Consider the following 20550-nt stretch of genomic DNA (forward strand, 5'->3'; position numbering starts at 1 on the left):
CCCCAAGTTTTTAGAGTTAAGGATGTGTGCAGAGCTTTTGTGCAGCATAACTAGGTCAGGATTTCCTGGAGTAAATCTCTCTTTGAATTGCTGTGGGCATTATGTGAGAGTGGCACACATACAGAGTACTGTTGGGGAAAGGAAAGGGGAAGCAATGAAAATAGGGCTGAAATGCACATTCCCAGCACAAAAAATGTAGCTTAGGATAGGAAACAGGTGCTAAAACTCTGTGTGCCTATTTACTTAGATGTGCCAACTTCACAGTTTTCCTTTAAAAGGATTTTCAGAGGGAAGTGCTCAGAATTTGCACTTTAAACTGTGCAGTTGTGCTCCTCAGCTCAGACCTTCCCTGTCTCCTGGCTGGTTGCTGAGAAGATGGTTATCCTCATGTGTGCCCAGTGAGACCTGGAAGCACAGGGAGTCAGGCTGTTGATCTGCCTTGCTGTCTCTAATGGTGATTAATTTTAACTTGTTTGGTCTTAATCTCCTGGAGCAGAATGTTCTGATATGACTTGTGAAACAAGCAAACAAAACCTCCAATCATGCAGTAACAACACAGCAACTTCTGCCCCATACTGTGGGTTCTCAGCATTTCTGAGTTTTAAAACATGTACTCTTCATCCTGTAATATCTTTTGTTACTGAAAATAGTTTCACCTTTAAGTGTCCACTTATTCCCATAATTAAATTGTTTTCACCAAAGTTTTTATTTTCATCGATCTAAACAGGAATTCAACTTTAATATCTAAAGAAGTTTTTTTGCAGAATTTTCTCTGTTAGTAACAAGAAATGTTTAGTACCTACATTTGAAAATGAAAATGTGTACAGGCTGTGGCAGGATAATGATTTTACTATTGTTTGATGACAAATTCCTTGCCAGTGCTTGGTGACATTACTGCTATCAAAGGCAGAATTCTGCTCTCTGGCATAATTAGCATTTGTTTTTTTTTTTTTTGTTAAAAATATCCCCAATCATGTATTATGCTAAAGATACCATTTTAAGGGAGCTGCCAAGAAGATCATCTCTAACAGAGGGGATGGTATTTACCATAGTATTGATATGTCACAATATTGACAGGTTAGGAACATAGTATTTTAATTTGACTTTCATGATGTAAGGTTCATTGTTCTCAACACTCAACTGCTTTTAGCAAAAACTTGATAGGTACTGTAAATGACTAGATAGCAACAATTATGTAAGGCTCTTACTCAGCTGCTCAGAAAAGATAAACAATGGTTTCTTGTTCTCTTTCTAGTGCATCAAAACTCTTGCTCTGGCAGTGTGTCACCTGGCAGAATTAAGTGTGAGATAATGGTTGTGTTGTGACTAATACACAGAAATATCACTCAGTAGCTAAATATTTGCAGAGCATGGTATTTTTGCATTTGTGGCACGTGTGCTGTGGTTTGTTACCCCGAGTGATGTGCAGCCTGACAGGATGAGATGTTCAAATCGGGGTGTTAGGCAGATGTCCACAGCAGAATTGATAATCTCTGTAAGCATTGTGTGCTCACTGAAGGACATAATAGACCAACTCTCATCCTCCTGGAGTGCATGCAAGCATTTCTGCTGCTGCTGTGGGATTTACATAGCACAAATAACTGCATTTGCAGTGGCGAAATGAAGACATCGCTTACCAGCTTAGCTCCTGTTAAGGTGTCAGTCTGCTCTGCATTTTAGTATTGATCTGTGAAAAAGAATGACTGATGGGGCTGTTGAAACCAAGATAAGATAAAGCATAAGAGCATATAATGACAGTGTGAAGGTCAGCATTTAATTGGATGTTAGGTAAGAGGAGATAGCTTCCTTTCACACTGTGATGCCTGTTTGTCCATTTATGTTGTGTTTTTTGAGATTTTAGACCTGGCTCTGCATTATGTTCTAGCAGCTGAAACGTTTTATGGGCAGGATTGATGGTTCCATGGGTTATATGTGACCTTTGCAAGCAAATGATATAAATAAAGTTCTTTGGATGATCACTTTTGAGGGGGTTTTCATAAAAAACTTTGTGTTGGAGAAGATGCTGTGAAACTTAGAAAAACAAATTGTTCTACAAAGCTTGGATTAAAAAGCAGAGAAATCAAAAAGCCCATTTCCAGCCAGTTTAGAAAAACTGGCAGAGATCTAAAGACTAGGGGCAAGCCCTTGGTTTTATTAATTATTCTCTTTAAAATTCTCCCAGAAAGCAAATTAAAAGGTTTGTCATCAGAGAGTGGTTTTCAGTTCATAGATGAAAAGGTAATTCATATCCTGAAATCACCTGGGTGCAATAGTAATGACTTGCTGTTGTGGCTTGGAGTTGAGTACCAGCAAGATGTCAAATTTATCAATATTAGACTTTGCTATAAATATGACTTTGAGTCCTCAGCCTGAGTCTTCAGTAGCAAACCCACTGAGAATGCAGATTTATTACGGTCATTGAAATGTGAGAAGGAGTACATGCTGCTTGTGTAGCTTGTCAGCCACGGTAATGGAATTACAGCCTAGAATGGATGTGTAGGAATGTACTTGAATGTGTTTTTGTCAGGATCACCAAAGGCTTTCCACAAAGGACTGAAATCTCTTGCAGCCCTGGGCCAGGTGTCCTGCCCACCCTTGTGTGTCACTTCCACTGCCAGCTGCTCCATCACCCTGTTTGTAGTGCAGGCTGCTCAGGCTTCATCTTGGAATGAATTTCTCCCCTCCTCCAGCACTTGCAAGGGACACTATTCAAGAGTTCTGCTCCTGTGGCCTCTGGAAACCTCATTTTTCTCTGTTCAAATTTGTTTCTAAACTCCATTTACCATGTGTTACATGAGTCTGTAGGCTGTTGCTGACTGGAGCCTTGTGCTTCATTTTACCCCTCAGCATTCTCCTTACATTTACTGGAAATCCCATGCTTTGTATGTCTCACAGTGAATTTGCCATTTCTGTCTTGTATTCATTGCATCACAGAGTACAGTGCTCAAATCTCTCCCTCTTCTGTCACTTGCAGTTGATAAGATGCCTGTTAGGAGTCGTAAACAATACTCTCAGCTTCTTTCCATGCTTCTCACTCCAGTGCTCCAGCTGTGCTGCTCTCCCTGTGCACAATTTCTGTTTTTTGGTGCTAGCACACTGTTTTGTGTTGCAAGCCCTCGTGTTCATGCCAGTTTAACCATGCAGTTGTCAGGCATTCCTTTTGAATGGCCGTGTGTTGGCACATGGAAAATTCATATCAGCAGATACAGGTGTGTCTCAGGTATTGGATCATAAGAGCAGCATGAAAAAAACCCACAAAGTTTGCTTTGAATGGCATAAAAGAGCTTCCAAGGAGAGAAAACAATTGAGTAAGAAAGAAACCCTGTATTGGAAGTGTGGCATTCTCAGGTAGCTGTTCACCCAGGAAGGAATGGTGCTTTCCTGCCATGAGTCCAGCTTTATGATCACTGGGGGAAAAAATGCCAAACTAGTTTTATTGGAACCCAAGAATTTCAATGTGGTATTTAAAATTGTAATTGTAACCCAAGTATAGTTTAAATTTAAAAGGAGTTATTTTTTCTGTAAACTTAATCAAGGCTCTTACCTGCCTGAGGGAGTCAGTGTAATCCTGAGAGGCTGAAGTTACTGTGTTTTAATATCCCTTGTTATTGGTCCTCTAATAAGAGTGTCCCTTAGTGTTTCAATTAAAGGGAGTTTGTGATAGTTTTTTTTTTTTGGTAGGGATATCCATCACCACCAAAATTTCATTTTGCTTCCATACTGCATCTTTTTCCAACAACTTTTGTATGGTAACAGCCTTTGGCTACTGTGGAATTCTTACTAGGTCTAATTCCACATTAAGACTGAGACTTCAGAACAGTGTTAGTCTTTGCCTGAAAATAAGATGCTCCTTTCCCCCACTTTGGCAGTGTAGCTTTCTGCTTATCTTGTGCCAGAAATTGATTGCCTGTTTTCTTGAGGAAGTTTAGCTGTATTTGTCACCCCCAGCGTTCTATTTCTGCCAACTTGTGCACCAACACTGAGTTATTTCTTGCAGTGTTATCTCATAGAAATGATGATTTTCTTTAGTGAGTGAAATTGTCTGTGTGCTGCTGAAGCAATGGAGAGCTGTTTGAGCCTTGTTTCAAGGCTGCTGTTGAGCTCTGTGTTTGTGTACCACCCTCTGACCACAGAGGTTCTTTCCCAAAGGACACAGATGCACGCAGGTGGATTTACTCAGGTTGCTGCAGTGCCATTGCAGTGCCATGGACCCAGAAATAAATGACAGAGCCCTGCAGTGTCCCTCTTAACAGATCTTCTTTGTGTATGCCTTGGCAGTAAAAACATGAAGGTGAGAATGTGCAGCAATTCTGCATTAAAAACGTTATATTTGACTTGATTGAAAATTGGGTAAAAGTAATGGCAGGGTTTCTTTCTGCCTGTCTTTTTCTAAGGCTATCTGATAGTCCTGGTCTTGTCATGTTTCTCTTGGAGTGTCAGGTTTTTGGGGGACTCAGAACATCAGGATTTCCCTCTAATTGGAGCTCTAGATGTCAAGGTGGTGGTAGATCTGTCAGGAGCTTTGTAGAGCTTGGTTCTGTGTATTTTTGCTTTTTATTTTTGTGAATTTACTTGGTAAAGGAAAGTTTCCTGAGTGCCCTATTGCATTGGCAGAACCAATAGTATTTTTTAAGTGGTTTGTAATCCCAAAAACCTTGTATGCTTCATTGTGCAGTGTTTTGGTGATAGAAGAAACTTGCTTTTAATGTTTTATTTAGTATCCTTCATAAAGTCATGTTCAGCGTGGGTGTTTTGCTGTGTTATTTATTATAAAATTCAGAACTTCTGCATGAAAACCCTTTTCTTTTAATAATATTTTGGTAAAAGGGAAGCAGTAAATAAATCTGAAGATCTGGATTATATAGAAAATTTCTTGTTGTAAATGAAACAGAATCACAGAATCAACTGGCAGTGCGTGTGACTGGAAGGAACAGACAGTGGCATATTAAATAATGCCATGTACAAAAATAGCAAGTTAAGGATGATTATTTTTTGTGGTTGCGCAGGAGCTTGTGCTGCTCAGTAGAACCGGTAAGTGACACGCTCACAATCCGTCCTTGTCACATAAAGGTTTTCCTGTGAGACACCTTTGCTAGCAGCACCAGAATAAACCCAGAGTTTGGTAAGGGCTCCACCGGGGCTGCTGGTGTCTGTCAGACCAAACAGGAGATGTTTGACACTGAACATTAACCCTTTGCTGCCTTTCCCAGACGCCCGAGGAGCTGCAGGACGTGTCTGACCTGGAGGAGGAGCAGGACACCCGGAGCCGCACCAGCGCCCAGACCGAGGGCAGGACGGACCGGGTACGTGGGGCAGGGCTGGAGCAGCTCTGCCAGCAGGGAAAGGCTGCTCTGGGGAGCCACTCCACAGCTGGAGTGCTCCTGCTGCCAAAACACGAGTAGCAGTTTGTAGGTTCTTAGTATCAAATGTAATAAGATCCACTAAAGCTTTCAGAGATCACATGTTCATGCAATGCTGTCTACTTCTGACTAAACCAGAGTACTTCTTCAAAGGGAATGCTTCTCTTTGAAAACTGGAAATAACACATACTTGAGAGGGCACAAAGCAAGAGTAGATGCTGAGGACTGGCAGGTGGGGAGCTGGCTGTCACAATCAGAGGCACAGACTGGTGCTGTGGGGAGATGTCTCTGGGATGTGCTTCTCCTTGTGAGGTGGAAGGGACTGTCACACACAGCCTGTTGTTAATGCAGCTAAAACCCCCCATACTTTAACATTATAGTATGGGCATCTCTGGTTTTCCCACATTTCTCCCTAAAATAATACAGCTACTGTAAATGTTCCTTTTTGTGGAACAGATAGATAGAGGTCATGGCTTAAAGCCTGATTCTATAGTTTAGAAACAATTTTCTTAGGTTTCAGGTCCTGCTATTGGGCCCATAAATGGCACATCACCCCCTGAAAGCAGTATAAAATTATAGCTTTGACTAAATTATATACATATGCACTCAGGCTGGAGTACTATATTGACAGATACCTGCACACTTTTTTTTTTTTTAAAGATGTCTTAACAAATCTTTTTGCTGCTGCAGCAGTAAACAGGAACAGGTGATTTTAGGCCTCTTTGTTTGGAGTGCTCTTTGATATTGATATTTGAAGATCTATACCCAGAAGCTGCTTAGCCATGAGGGATCTGTGTGGGGAAGACAGATGTACAGCTTTGGGCAGTGTGTGGTTTGTGGGGTGCAGCAGCTTTGTGTCCTGTTGGAAGACTCTTGTGTGCAGTGTTGACACCAGGAATGACTGTGTTCCAGAAGTCCTTTGGCAAGATTGCAGAGCAGCCTTTTTTCCTCCTTGAGTTCTTTCTCTTGGGCATTTCAGCTATAATAATTCAGTTTTATTTATGCATATCTGGCTCCATATTCATTCTGCATAGGAGCACTCTTGATTCCTCTTGCTTTGTCAAGAGTGTTGTAATTTCTTCGATGTCACATCTCTCACTGCTCCAATGGGGAGCTGAAGCCTTTTTTCTTTGTTTTTATCACAACATATAAAACCAGATGTGATGTGTGGTATGCCACTTGTAACAAAGGCTACATCTTAACTGGCAAATCTTGTTTCCCTTATGTATGAAAATGTCATGTATTATTAATCACACCTTCAGACTCTATCTCCATAAAGAGAGAGAGCAGAGATTAGGGGTGAGATAGTAAGACTGAGATTTGACCTCATATTGATCTTCCTCGCTCATCTTGAAAATGTTACTTCATTGATCTTGTCCCTCAGATAATTTCCTATTTCTGAGATGAATATAATAGTGCCTGTGGCACCATCCCATGCTGGGGAATACAGGTCAGCATGGGCAGTGTGCTGGGAGATCTCTGGGTACTCAAACTGGATAAAAATACTGATGATTATTTGTAGGATGGTTTTACATCCTTGAAGAAGAGGCTCCTTAGGATCAATCCCTTAGCCACTGTAGGAACAGGTACTGCTCATGGATCCAAGGACTAATGCAGTTTTTCTCAGCTGAAGTTAGCTCTTCCTCTGGTGGTTGTGTGTAATTTGTGTAGTCAGCTCTGGAAGCCTATCTCAGACTTATTTATGCTGCCATGATCAGTGTGATTCCACTGAGTGAGCTACTGCCTTGTTATCATGGCATTCTGTGTTGAAGAGAGGGGTGAGTAAGATTTTGCCAGTTAATTTTCAGCTTAGAGGACAAAGTACATGTTAATGATCAGGAAAAATTACTTTTAAGTGTTTGAAGTTACTAAATTAGTGATAAGAACAGCTTAGCTTAATTCAAAGTTGCTGCTGCAGGTTAAGGTGATCATATTGAGAAAGAGGCAAAATGTTTTATCTCATAACTTAATCCACTTAGGAGTGGCAAGGGCAGAACTCTTTCAGGCAGCCACACACCCACATCTTTTGTGTCAGAGTTCTGCATACAGAACTTTTTTTTACAGGACTTTTGTGAATGCATGGACAAAAATGTCTGGGATTAAGACAATTTTTTATACAGTTTTGTTGCACACTGTGTTTGTGCAACAATTCTGAGCTGAAAAAGAGTGGATACAGTGTGTTTGTGTTCTGTGAATGAGAAAATCCAGGCTAAGTTATTTCATTGTTGTATTTGTATTGCATTTTAAATACAATGATTAATTATATCTAAAAATCTACAAAACTCCAAGAGGGAAGCCTGGATAAAACAGCAAAGACCAAGAAGAACTGTTGATACTTGCATTAAAAGTAGTTAGAAGGGAAGCTGGGTTTGCCATCAGATTAATTAGCAATTTTTATTCAAGTGGCAAATACTGTGCATCTAAGTTCCTACATTTAATGAAATGCTGACGTGCATTAACAGGAAGTGTGTGCTATTTTGTTAATAAAAAATCCAATTTCAGAATATTTTTTGAATTTTTATCAAAGCCCTACACAAGCAGGAAATACTGGTAAGAATTCAAGCATAATGAAGATAACTACTGTAATTTTGAGTAGCTTCTATGAATAGTAATTTTGACACTTGATACATAGCAAAAGATTCCCTGTCAGGAGTCATGATCTATCAAAAGCATTTAATTTTCTTGCCAATTTTTAACCCAATTTCCGTAAAGAGATTAAGTTACTGAAATACTCAAGGTTGCAGCAGTATATTATATACTTCTACAAAGTAGAGCTGGAAAGAACCTCAAGAACTTGGCTAATCCAGCCATTTGGCCCAGGGCAGAATAAATGCACTTCTTCTTGACACACACATATATATGAACAATTCTATTGCTCTTTCTACTTAGCTCATTACTGGAATTGATGGTTTATTGGAAAGTTTTTGTCCTTATACCTCATACATTGCAATTAACGTGTTAGCACTCATCTGGAATGGACACAGAGTGAAGTTCCTCTCTGTATGTATTTTTTTAATGTACTTGTACATCCTTTCTATGGCCTCTTTTGGAGACTCCAGGTTGAATAACTCCAGTAACCTTGATTTTCTCTTCAGGGTGGAGTTTCCTGTATGTTCCTTTAGTCTCTCTCTCCTCTGGGTGCTCTGCAGCTGGTTAATGAATTTCTTGATTTTTGTGTCCAGACTATTTATATTGCAAAATGTGTGAAGCCACCTGTGATCTCAGCAGCACAAGTGAGAGCTTTGCAGTATTTCCTGCTGTGTGCATAGTTCACAAGGAGCTTTGTATGAGGTTTGCCTTTCTGCCATGAGCACAGCCTTTTACCAGCCACAAATTCCCACCCACACAGCTGCCCATGGCTGCTTCTGTCTCAGTTCTGTGTGTGTGCTGGGGATTTTTCTTAGGGGTAAACTCTGTCATTGTCTCAGCTGCACTACACTCTGTGATGTTTTTAGATCTCAAGGGCACTTGGAGTTGTAAACCAGGCCTCCTCCCCTGCCAGTGTGCAGTGTGGGCTCTTGGTTCTGTGGGAACACTGACTAATGCTGCTCCCTTCCCAGCTTTTCCTGATGGATCCCTTGGCTCAGTGTGTGTTCTTGATAAGTGCTCTGCAAGCAGTTTTCTAACCAATATTACATCCACCCACTGGAGATTACATCTAGACCTTATTTCTCCAGGTGATTTGTTAGGATGACGTGGGAGCCAGTGGCAAAGCTCTGGTGAAGCCCAGATTTAGGGCATGATGCTTTTTTTTCTATGGGCCTATGGCCCTGTGACAAAGAGAAATTGCATTCAATATGCCATACTTGCATCATCTAAGCCAACCTTCTTAGGGAAGGCTGATGCAAAAATGGCATTAAACACTTTGTTTGCTATCTCCCAACACTTTCACCTCTTCATCTGGTTTATCCAATTATATTGCATCTAAAAGTGCAGCAGAACTGTCATGGCAGAACAAATGAGGCACTCTCTGAAGTTGTTTAAGGAATGCTGCACTTCAGCAGGCTTGCTGCAATTCTTGAAATGGGGAGAAGGCAGCTGGTGACAGCAGGCAGTAAAGTATTGACAGAAACAGAGCTTCTCCCCTCTGTCAGCATCACAACCCACACAGTTCATCTCTGGGGGCGTGTATTCACTTAGCTGTGAGTGCTGAATATCCAACAGATCTCTGTCCCCTCTTCATCCAATCTCACAAACTGATTCCCTCAGTAGGAGAAGTAGCAGTAAAAGGTAGTGGACATGTCCTGCTCATTTTGACAGTCCCTTTGACTCAGTGGTGTCTCCATGAATTCTCTTAGGAACACCCTGGCACTCAAACAGAATCAGACTCAGGAATGGTTTAGCCTGGAATGGACCTCAGGGGTCACCTCGTGCCACAGCAGGGATGTCACTCACCAGCTCAGGGCTCAGCTCACGTGTGTGTTGCATGACAGTGCTCTGCAAAGTTTGTTCAAGAAAAAGCCAGTTAAAAGCCATGATTGGAGCTGTTGTGAAACAGCATGATTGAAATATATTGCTATACTTTGAGTGATCTGCAGGGGTCCTGTTCTTTTTCACCAAATGTTCAGCTGACTGCAGCAGGAGAGCAGGAACAGACCAGAGGGCTTCTGATGGAATGAAAGCCTCAGCTCCCAAGGCAAAGTAGGGACACAAATCTGTTCTTCTGAGATCTCTGAGATTTTCTTATAACTACAGTACATGAAGAACAGGTTATTTTGTGTTCTTGCATGTAAAAGCTCTGAGAAGTTTTCCATGTACTTATTTGGGAAGCTGGGGTTTGTTTCCTTGCAGCCTACAAAAGTGCAGAAAAACAGTGTTTTCCTCTTTTCTTCTCTATAGTTACATGACATTTTGCAGCCTACAAAGCTGGAAGTGTTAAATAATTTTCAAGGGAGATTCTTTGATTTTGCATGAATGTATTGTGCTGCTTTCTGTTGCTTTTCTTTGCTTCCTGGTCCCTGTAAGTGGTAAGAATGGTGCTGGTGTGGGTCTGGCCTGTCACTTGGTTTTAGGGGTCAGGAAAGAAAAAACATGTCAGTCTGAGATTTTAAGAGCACAGTCAAAATTTATGTGAAAGTCAGATCCTTGGAGAGCAGCCCAAGACAAAGGTAGCAGAAGGCCAGTTCTTAGGGTTGGGATGTCATTGGCCAGCAGGGTACCCAGGGAGAGAAAAATCAAAATCATCAGCATTTAGTTACCCCCCCATGTGTCCTTACATGGCCTTAAGAGTTCAGTTCCATTGGTGGAGAACTGACAGAAACATGGAAAGGCAATGAAAGGAAACACCAGAACTGACTGAAACATGGGAAGGTAACGAAAGGAAACACCAGAACTGAGTGAAACATGGGAAGGTATGAAAGGTGTGAAAGGAAACACCAGAACTGAGTGAAACATGGAAAGGCAATGAAAGGAAACACCAGAACTGAGTGAAACATGGAAAGGTGTGAAATGAAACACCAGAACTGAGTGAAACATGGGAAGGTATGAAAGGAAACACCAGAACCGACTGAAACATGGAAAGGTGTGAAAGGAAACACCAGAACTGAGTGAAACATGGAAAGGCAACGAAAGGAAACACCAGAACTGAGTGAAACATGGAAAGGTGTGAAATGAAACACCAGAACTGAGTGAAACATGGAAAGGTGTGAAATGAAACACCAGAACTGACTGAAACGTGGAAAGGCAATGCAAGGAAACACCAGAACTGAGTGAAACATGGAAAGGTGTGAAATGAAACACCAGAACTGACTGAAACGTGGAAAGGCAATGCAAGGAAACACCAGAACTGAGTGAAACATGGAAAGGCAATGAAAGGAAACACCAGAACTGAGTGAAACATGGAAAGGCAATGAAAGGAAACACCAGAACTGAGTGAAACATGGAAAGGCAATGAAAGGAAACACCAGTCTCACAGGGTCAGTCAGGTGGCAAATGTGGCAACACCAGTGATGCAAACTGCAGTGTTGGAGACTCAAGCTACCAGGGAGAAACAGCCTTCAGAAAAGTTAAGTCAGGGAAATTTAAGAAAAAATCCTTACTTTTTTAACAATAGAAGGAAGGAAATATCACAGATATAACTTCTCCTCTCACCTAGTCCTAAATCTGTTACCTGCTACTGTAATAATAGCGTTTTGTCTTAGAAGTAGTGAAAAAATAATTTTTTCTTGCTTGACAGAATGAACCTGCACTCATGTAATAGTCATTCAATTCAGATCTTCATTTCACAATTACTGTTGTGTTGTTTATTTTGATACAAAGTTACATCCATGTTTAAAAGGTTCTGTATACACTTGCTTTTTTTATTGGTCATGATTTAAAACCAGTATGAGGGAAAAGAGAGGCAAGACAAGGTAAGAATTATAATTTCCTTTGCCCTTTGTTCCAGTGGATAATGTCTCTTCCACCTGAAGCTCATTATTGTTGGCAGATAGCAGGATGCTGTATGTCACAGTTCCCTCATTAAAATGCCATCTTTCTTGTGGTTTTGAGATCCAGGCCTGTGATCTTGAACTCAAAACAGTGTTGAAGCTGGGGGCTAGGAAATACCACAGACATCCACCCATCAGCAAACATGTATGAGATCATAAAAGTTCTCTTCCCTCTGTAGGGCATTTTGGGTTTTTTTAACAACATGGGAGAAATAGCCTCCAAATATTTGTGCTCTGTACTTCTGTGACTGTGGGGTAATTCTGACCACTGTGAGATGGTTCCTTCCACCCTTAACCATTCTGTGATTCTGTGTGTGACTGCAATTACAGGTACATGCTGGGAAACCTGTAATTTTCAGTAATTTGTCTAAGTGAGAAAGCTAACCCTGTGACAGTGCTTCTAGCATAAATAAAATCTCCAAAAACACATGGCTTGGAAAACATACACATTATGTATGGAACTGATTGCCCATTTTATTAATTAGAAGCAATTCAGCCGTGGCCTTAACTTTCCATTTTACTGGTGGTAGACAGTGTTTTCTAAACAAGAATAAGTCACAAAATATTTATTGTGTAATTATGGAGTAATGACTGTGTTAATAACTGCTGTGTGTAGTTGTGGGTTCCTGGCAGCCCGAAGGGAAGGTGTGAGATGAGCAGCATGGCAGCAGAGCCATCAGGACCAGCGTGGCTCCTCTCTCTGGGGTGGGAGGATGATGAAGGGCCAGGATCTTCATGTGGCTGTGTAATGTCCCAGCCCCTGGCTGCTCCCTGGCCTGGTTCTGGCACAGGAGGGGAGTCTGACCCGTGACTGCAGCAGGCTGGTCATCTTGCTCATGGAGAGCATTAAACAAAAGCATTTCTCTGACCATGCTACATTTTTAGGGGCTTTCGGTAATCTTCTGCACATCCTGATTTCTGCCTCCTGTTTGCCTTCTGCAAAGACAGAAGATGCATATTTGAACAATTAAATATTTTTTAATTCCTAGAGTGATAATATAGAACCTTCTCAGAAGAGAGAAGAAGCATACCTGAGTGTTTCAGGACAATTAACCCTTTTCATTGACTATTTTGTACCTGAATAAATAACTTTTACATGTATCATACCTAAAACTGCTCCTTAGCTGTAGGAAACAGGAAAAATTTTCAGTCATATTTCATAAAGGCTGTTTGGAAGAATTTAATAATCTCTCTCTTGCTGTTAAAATGAATGATTTCAGGAACATCACTTCCCCTATTACACTGAGGTTATTTATTTGGCCCCACCCAGTGACAACATACAAATTCTGAAATTTAGAAGTGCTCAAACTCAAGCAGTTGGCTCAGGCCACAGGGTGTTTAAACTGTGTATTTATTAATGTGCAGTGTTTGTTTAAAAAATCAAATACTCTGACATAGATGTTTTACAAATCAAATGATTCTGTTTTAGGCCAAGATGACTCAATTGCCAGAAGCTGAAAAGGAAAAGATAGCTGAGCAAGTGGCTGACTTCAAAAAAGTGAAGAGTAAGCTTGATGCAGAGATTGAAATCTGGGATGATACCAGCAATGACATAATTGTTCTCGCCAAGAGGATGTGTGTGATTATGATGGAGATGACTGACTTCACAAGGTAATTACATAAAAAAAGGATTCTTGGATATTTAGAAATGCTGGAGGCCATTGTCACACTGTTAAAGCAGCAAATACAGAGTTTAATGTCAGCTCACAGCATCTCTGCAGAGTTGAGTGGCTCAGCTAATACAACACATCAGGTAGGAGCACTGAAATGTTGGGGCATTTGATGTTTTGAACTATGCTTATCTCTAATTTTTTGCCTTTGTCCTCTCTTATTAATTTGTTGATAGGGTTTTTGCACATGTTTTAGCACTTTTATTTCTGCTCTCAGTGAAAGGGAAAAAGTAACAAAATAATCTTGATTTTAAGCTGTAGATTTCTCATCTGTTGTTCTGTCTACTTGTATCAGAGCATGCTGTCAAGCATGAAACATTCTGTACAGAGCCCATGTGTGACAGAACACATTCAGACTCATACATATTTTATATCCCATTATTGCTGTTGCTTTCATGAGAACTCTTGTGCTGCTAGATGTAGTTGAAAAAATGAAGAGTACCAGAGCAGATAGCTCTCAAAGCTGGTGTTTCTTTCTGCTGCCATTGTGTGTTTGATGATGGCCTTACAACAGGAAGCAAGTTTAAGTGCAGGAGCTTTTTCTGCTGTGCTCTGAATTAAATGATGTGTAAATCTCATCCAACTGATGATAACAAAGGAAGATACTGGTGGTGGTGTCTGTACTTCCTTTCTCCCCCTGGTCTAGCTGGCAGTAAAATAGTTGCTGACAAGTGAAGCTGTTACACACAGCCACTCTTGCAGGACACTTACTGCCTCCTGAAATCAGTCCTTTAGTGCAAGAGACAAAGAACATTCTCTCTGTGTCTTGGTGGGTGTCAGTGAACAGGGCTGCATCGAGCTGAAGCAGCTGGGACCGAGCTGGGCTCTGCTGCAGGCTCTTTCTGGGGAAGGCAGCTGTTGCATTTTACAGACTGGCTCTTTCAAATCCACTGCAAGTGGGAGGGGGGTAAAGACCTGCCTGGAGAAGTCTGCAATTTGTTATAAAATTGGTTTTAAATATCTCCTTCAGTAAGAAGTTCTGTTTCTTCTTTAATGATGCCAGATGAAGTCTGGCAAAAGGAAGATTTGTATCTGTCAGTAATAGGTGAACTCTTGTGGCTCTTCCTCTTCTTGTGGCTTATCAGAGGTAGCAGTTGTGTGTGCTGAGAAGCACAGCTGGCTCTTCATTTCCTGCTCTGTGGGCATCTGGGAACAGATCATAGAATTGTTTAGGTTGGAAAAGATCCTTAAGGTCATTGAGTCCATCCATTTACCCAGCACCACCATATCCCAAAGTGACACATCCATAGGTTTTTGAACTCTTCCAAGGATGGTGATGGGGATTCCACCACTTCCCTGGACAGCCTCTTTCAGTGCTGGGCTACCTTTTCAGTGGAGAAATTTTCCTGAATATCTAACACAAACCTCCCCTTGGTGCAACTTGAAGGCATTCCTCATCCTGTCCCTTGTCCCCTGGGAGCAGAGCCCTGTCCTCCCTGGCTGTACCCTTCTGTCAGGAGTTGTGCAGAGCAAGAGGATCCCCCCGAGCCTCCTTTTCCCCAGGCTGAGCCCCACCAGCTCCCTGAGCTGCTCCAGAACCTTCTCCAGCTCCTTTGCCCTTCTCTGGAACCCAGGGCATGAATATTGCAGAAGGCACAGCAAGCACCAGCTCACCTTAGGGTCTGAGCTCACCACTCTGTAACTCCCAAGTTTTGAACATGGAAGAAATAAAAGATCCTGACGTTTTGTATTTGTTACATCAGAAGCTACTCAGACAAATAGTAAATTTGTGTATTTGAGTCACTCATTACATAAGCTGATTGCTGCTGTTTATATGGTATTACCTTGCATTCATTGTTATTTAATCTCAGTGAGTGGATTTCAAAGTTTTGGGGTTTTTGCTCTGTCTTTTGTATAAGTAAATAGCAAGAAATGGCCTGACCTGCTGTAACAGTTTTCATAATATTTTAGTGGAAATACTCTAATTTCTCTCCTGATTGGCTAAAAATGTACAAGAAAATCCCAGGGTTGCATTTGGTTTGTTCTGTTTTTCCCTAAGCTTTATGTTTAAATGGAGCAGGGTCCTTGTTTTCCATTGCCAAAGCAGACCTACAATTAAAAAGATGTTTGCCAATCACCATGCCTAAGTCCCTTTTGCTCATATAAGGAAATGTATCTAATTCAAGCAGTGCTTTGGATCACAACACTGGAACTTGTAAATCCTGTTGAGAAAGGAGGAAGGGTTAGTGGTTTAAGCATAAAGGGAGCTCTGCTATCAGGCTTTGAGAATAGTTTTGCTGTTTGAGCCCTGTGCACCAGGGGAGGTTCCTTCAAACAGAGAACTGCAGGATGTGTCTGCAGGATTTTCACAGCACTTTGATGATAGGAAAGTTCCAACCAGGGCTCAGGTAAGACTGGGACCCCAGGCAGAGCTGGCTGCTGTGTCAGAGGTGATTCTGTGGATGCACCACAGAGACACCAGTGCTGGTGACTGGCCTGGCTGGGATGTCCCACAGCCTGCCCTGACAGCATGCAGCCCATGGATTCAGGATTCACAGTGCCTTTTGAAGGCTCTGGAACTATCTCTGTCACTTTTCTGTGGTGTAAAGACTAAATGAGAATCACTGGGCTTTTTACCCCTTACTCATTCTGTAGATTGTTCGATTCCAAATGGACACTTTCCTTAAACAAAAGAGTGCAAACTGTTCAGAAAGCATCTCATATTTGTTCTTGCTACTTGACATTTGTTTCTAAAATGGCATCAGTATTGGAGTTAATATGAGAACTATAGTGAAAATAGCAAAACAAATTAACAAGACAAGAAAAAAGCAAATCTAGCAAAGTCATCCTCCAAAAGCTGTCTCCCTTTACCCTTGTAGTAAGACTAAATGTAATTCTCTAGTACTTCAAGGATTGCAGCTTGCCTAAACTTTTCTCTCTGTAGTACTCCTGGTTACCAGCAAGTGCAGCTGCCTTGTTGGGCAGGGCTCCTCACCTGGTAATAGCCACAGTCTTAATTCACAGCCTTAATCCATCTGGGCTTCTAGTCTCTGCTTGGGAAAGCAAATTGAGATGGCAGTTCTGTATTTACTGCACTCAAAGAGGCCACGAGACACACAGATGGCAGAGGACAGAAAAAGGTTCTATTCCTAGTCAAGTTCCTCACCATAACTCACTATTTGATTTACTTTTCCTGGTGCCCCTTCCCACTTCAGAGTTACCTGTGATCCTCCTACTTCCCATCCAGCAGCCATATGCTTTTGAGATTCTGTGGAGCTTTTTCATTGCATCCTGAACTCTGCTGCCTTCCTTGCCTTTTTCTGGCCCTCCTAGCCCTCAGATTTGTATCAGCTCCATCCAGCTCCTCTCACCCACATGGAAGTCCCATATCCCAGCTCTCCTGCTCAGTCCTATTCCCATCACTGATCTGGTCTGTCACTGCCACAAAAGGCAATGGTACATTTATCACTGCAGTCACAGTTCAGCTTGAGATACATGTAGGAATTGCCCTTTTCCCTTCCCTCCCTGCTCCTCTCGGGGCATTCACTGCTCAGCACTGTTTCATTAAGCATCTGGGGATGCTTTTGAGAGTCCATAGCTGCTCAGTGTTTGCATCATAAGCCATAGATAAGAACAAACAACTTCCACTTTCAATGATTTCATCAAAAATCACTTAAAGATTGAAGGTTGTAAATGTTTTGCTAACAGAGGTGCTGTGAAAATGAGCAGCAGAACTGCATTAGCTGCAGTGGAGCCAGGGCAGTGCTCAGGATCCTGGCTGTCCTGCCAGGGCTGTGGGCAATGGCCTCGGGCAGGGGTTGCTCCCAAATAAACACGGGCTCTCAGCTTTGGGATGGATCCCTGAGGGTGTCAATTGAAACTGTAGCACAATCAGCTGAGAGTGCTCCTTCTGCCTGAATGCCACGGAGCTTCTAATATTTACACAAACAAGTCAGGATTTTGAAGGCAGAAATCCAGTATCTGTGTCTTCCTGTCCATCCCAAAAACTGAGTCTGAATTTCCTTTACACTACTACTGTGTCTTTGTTAATGATACTTTCATAGAATGTGATATTTCATATGATACTTTTGTGGATGCTTCTGCCACTTTTATAGTAGAAATCATTTCAGCTGATTATTAAATATGTACATCAGCAAGTATTTAATCTGATTTGGTAGGTGCTACTCAATATAGTTCTAATAGTTAGTGCTAAATATTCATCCTTCAATAGTTATATTTCTAAAAAAAATTATAAAATCCAAATATATGACTTATTTTATACAACCCTTATTCCAAAGGGAAAATCACTTGGTGGATCAAAGTCTTAGAAGCAAAAGAGAAACATTTAAAGAAATAAAAGTAATTTAACAATTTGGCTCTGTGACAGTGTTACTCCAAGTATTTATATATATCCAATTTGCCTGCAAGCTAATGGATTAATTTTTCCTGTAGCAGACACAATTACCATCAATATTAGTATTATTACACAGACACAGTAGCTCATGAATGCACAGTGTGATTTAGATCCTTCTGCTAGGGATTAAAGAGTTAGAATTCCCTCAGAGCACAGGTTCTGGTGGTGTTAGTGTGCAGCTGCAGAGCGTGTTGGAGCAGAGGCACACCCTTCACATGGCTGCTCTTTGCAGGTTAACAAAGCATGGTGAGTACTTGTAAACCAATACAGTGAGCAGCTCGTGGCCAAAATAATGAGCACAGCATTTCTTCCTTTCCTCTGCAGCATTTCTGTGGCCAAGTACAGCTGACTCATGCACAGCTGCAGTCAGGAAACAGGTTTTGCTGTTACTCATAACTGGAGTAGAAATACTAAAGGGAAAGGATAAACTGGAGCTGCCTGTCAGCCTGAACAGTAGGAAGAGGACAGGTACATACAGAGCCTGCAGCAGCTTTGTTTTTGCAGCCTTCTGTTCTTTTTGTGTCACCTGTTGTTCCTTAACCACAACCGTTTTAGGCGCCTCTGTTCTCTGCCTGCTCTGTCAGAGCCAAACCCCACATTTTCCTCATCTCTGAGTGCTGCTGCTGACTGCAGGCAGCACCTGACACTCAGAATGCTCTGGTGCAGGCAGGAGACACTCCTAAGTCCCTGAAATTGTTCTTGGAATTTCTGGGATGATAAAAGCTCTTTAGCAAATGTCAGGACGGAAAGATCTTCTGTTATTATTTCTTCCCTCTCTCAGTGGGATAATTATGTCCTGGATATCTTTCTGTAAGACAAGCATGTGTAATTATTTCACAGTTTATCTGTTGCCTCTTTCCTTGGAAGGGTGAGGCATTCACAGTTTGTTCTTTCATTTAAAAACTGTTTTTAAAAAAGGTACTTTATTCGTGCAACTTCCATTTCCTTGGAACAGAAATGAAAATGAACGCTGTCTTTTTATTGAGCTTAACAGTTGCAGTCAGTCTCTTGAAAGAAAGGTGACAAAAAATTCTTTTTGCTTGACATTTGACCTTTCTATGTTTCAACTTTTTATATTGCCAATGCTTGCAAACCATTTTTTAAAAATTCTTACTTTCCTGCAGGAAAACCAGATTGTGATAAAAGTAGCAGGGCTCAGAAATTGAACCTTTTTTATGAATGGCACTTTTTTCATATGGACATGAAAGTGAATTTAAGATAATGTTTTAATTGATTTTAAACAAACAGTCATTTGCAGCTAGAACGGGAAATTACTCCTAAATTTCATGTATACAGATAGAAATCAAGACACATTCTCACAAAGAGAATTCTCCCAGTCATCTGGTTAAAAGTCTTCTGTAAAACTCTTCAGCTTAAAAATTCTGGTGATGATTTACTTGTGTGATGTGTTTAGTTGACTTACTGCTGGACTGTGTGAAGCCACATCTGAATCATTTCTTGCTTGCTGTAGAATGCCTTGTAGTCATGGAAGCTGTGAAGATTAATTCCTCTGATTAGAGCAATTACATGCTCCACATCCTAAAGGAATTTTATAAATTGAAGTCCAAAAACTGTGCTCCATTTAAACAGTAAGGCTTAGTTGTGCTGTTTGTGTAGAAGTCCTTAGTTAGTGCTGATGTGTGTCATCCCTCATGTGTGGATAAGCACAGGGCAAAGCAATACTGACACAGCCTCCCTGTCCCTGTGTCCAAACGCGACTGGGATTTACTTGAACATAGGGGATCCTCAGAGCAATCAGAGGGAACAGCTGGTGCTTGTTTTTTATTTTTCCTGTAGTCTTGTGTAAGATTTTAGTGAATTCCTTGCATTCTTAGCAATATTACAATTAGTGTAAGAGTTATTTCAGAGTATCTAGTACTACAACCCTTAGCATAAAAGTTGAGGGAAAAAAAGAGAAGAGATTGAGATGTTTCTTGGTTGGGCAGAGAGGATCATGAGGACCTATGTCCATGCCTCATATATATAGTCAGCAAATTAATAAAATGGAGACATACTCAAATATAGCAAATTCACAAATAAGGCAGACAGATCTATGTAGCTTCTGGCAGAAGTCTGTCCAGGACCAGAAGCAAATCAACTACAAATCACAGTGTACATTACAGCAAATGCAGCCCTATTTTAGTGACAAGCTGTAAGTCTTGTGCTGGAAAGAGCCATCTTCTGCCTTTCATCTTTAGGGTCTGCTACAGTCAGAGGGCAAAGGGATTTCAGAGCTCTCAAGTATGAGCTTCTGTCAGCAGAGGCATCAGGAGTGTAAAGAGGAGTTCAGTAGTTGCACAGCTCCCAGGGCAGATTTCCCGGGAGCTGGGAAGGCTGTGGTGGGACATGTCCTTTGTGTCCAGCACAGTAGCTCCGAGCCGTGCCCGTGTGAGCGGCGCCGGGCCCGAGCCGGGGGTGCCCTGCAGCACTGCCGGGGCGCTCAGCACTTCGCAAGGCGGGCACAGCTGCCTCAGCCCCCCAGCAGGGGCAGCGGGAACCTTGGAGCTCTGGGTTCTGCAGGGCAGCCACACTGCTGGGGCTGCTCCACTGTCGTCGCTCAGCGCCTTCCTCCTTGTCCCGGGGCAGCAAGAGCGAGGTGCCGAGACCGTGAGGGCGTAGCCGGCTGCTCCCTGAGGGAGGGGCCGGGGCGGTCCCAGTGCGGACGCGGTGGGCGCTGAGCACCGCACCGGGGTGTGGGAGCAGCCTAGGCTGCTGGGAACCCCTGCCAGTCCCAGCCA

At 41.9% G+C, this 20550-nt stretch overlaps 1 protein-coding gene across 1 annotated transcript in view; it reads left to right on the forward strand.

Annotated features, from left to right (window-relative positions):
- The window catches only part of CTNNA3 (catenin alpha 3), a 415687-nt gene that overhangs the window by 350537 nt on the left and 44600 nt on the right, over positions 1-20550 (forward strand). Inside the window, exons 14-15 of the mRNA XM_058810887.1 lie at positions 5211-5303; positions 13218-13399. Coding sequence (XP_058666870.1) covers positions 5211-5303; positions 13218-13399 — 275 coding nt within the window. The remainder of the gene's footprint in view (positions 1-5210; positions 5304-13217; positions 13400-20550) is intronic.

This window comes from Ammospiza caudacuta, chromosome 9, assembly GCF_027887145.1.
Source record: "Ammospiza caudacuta isolate bAmmCau1 chromosome 9, bAmmCau1.pri, whole genome shotgun sequence".
Classification (NCBI taxonomy): Eukaryota; Metazoa; Chordata; class Aves; order Passeriformes; family Passerellidae; genus Ammospiza; species Ammospiza caudacuta.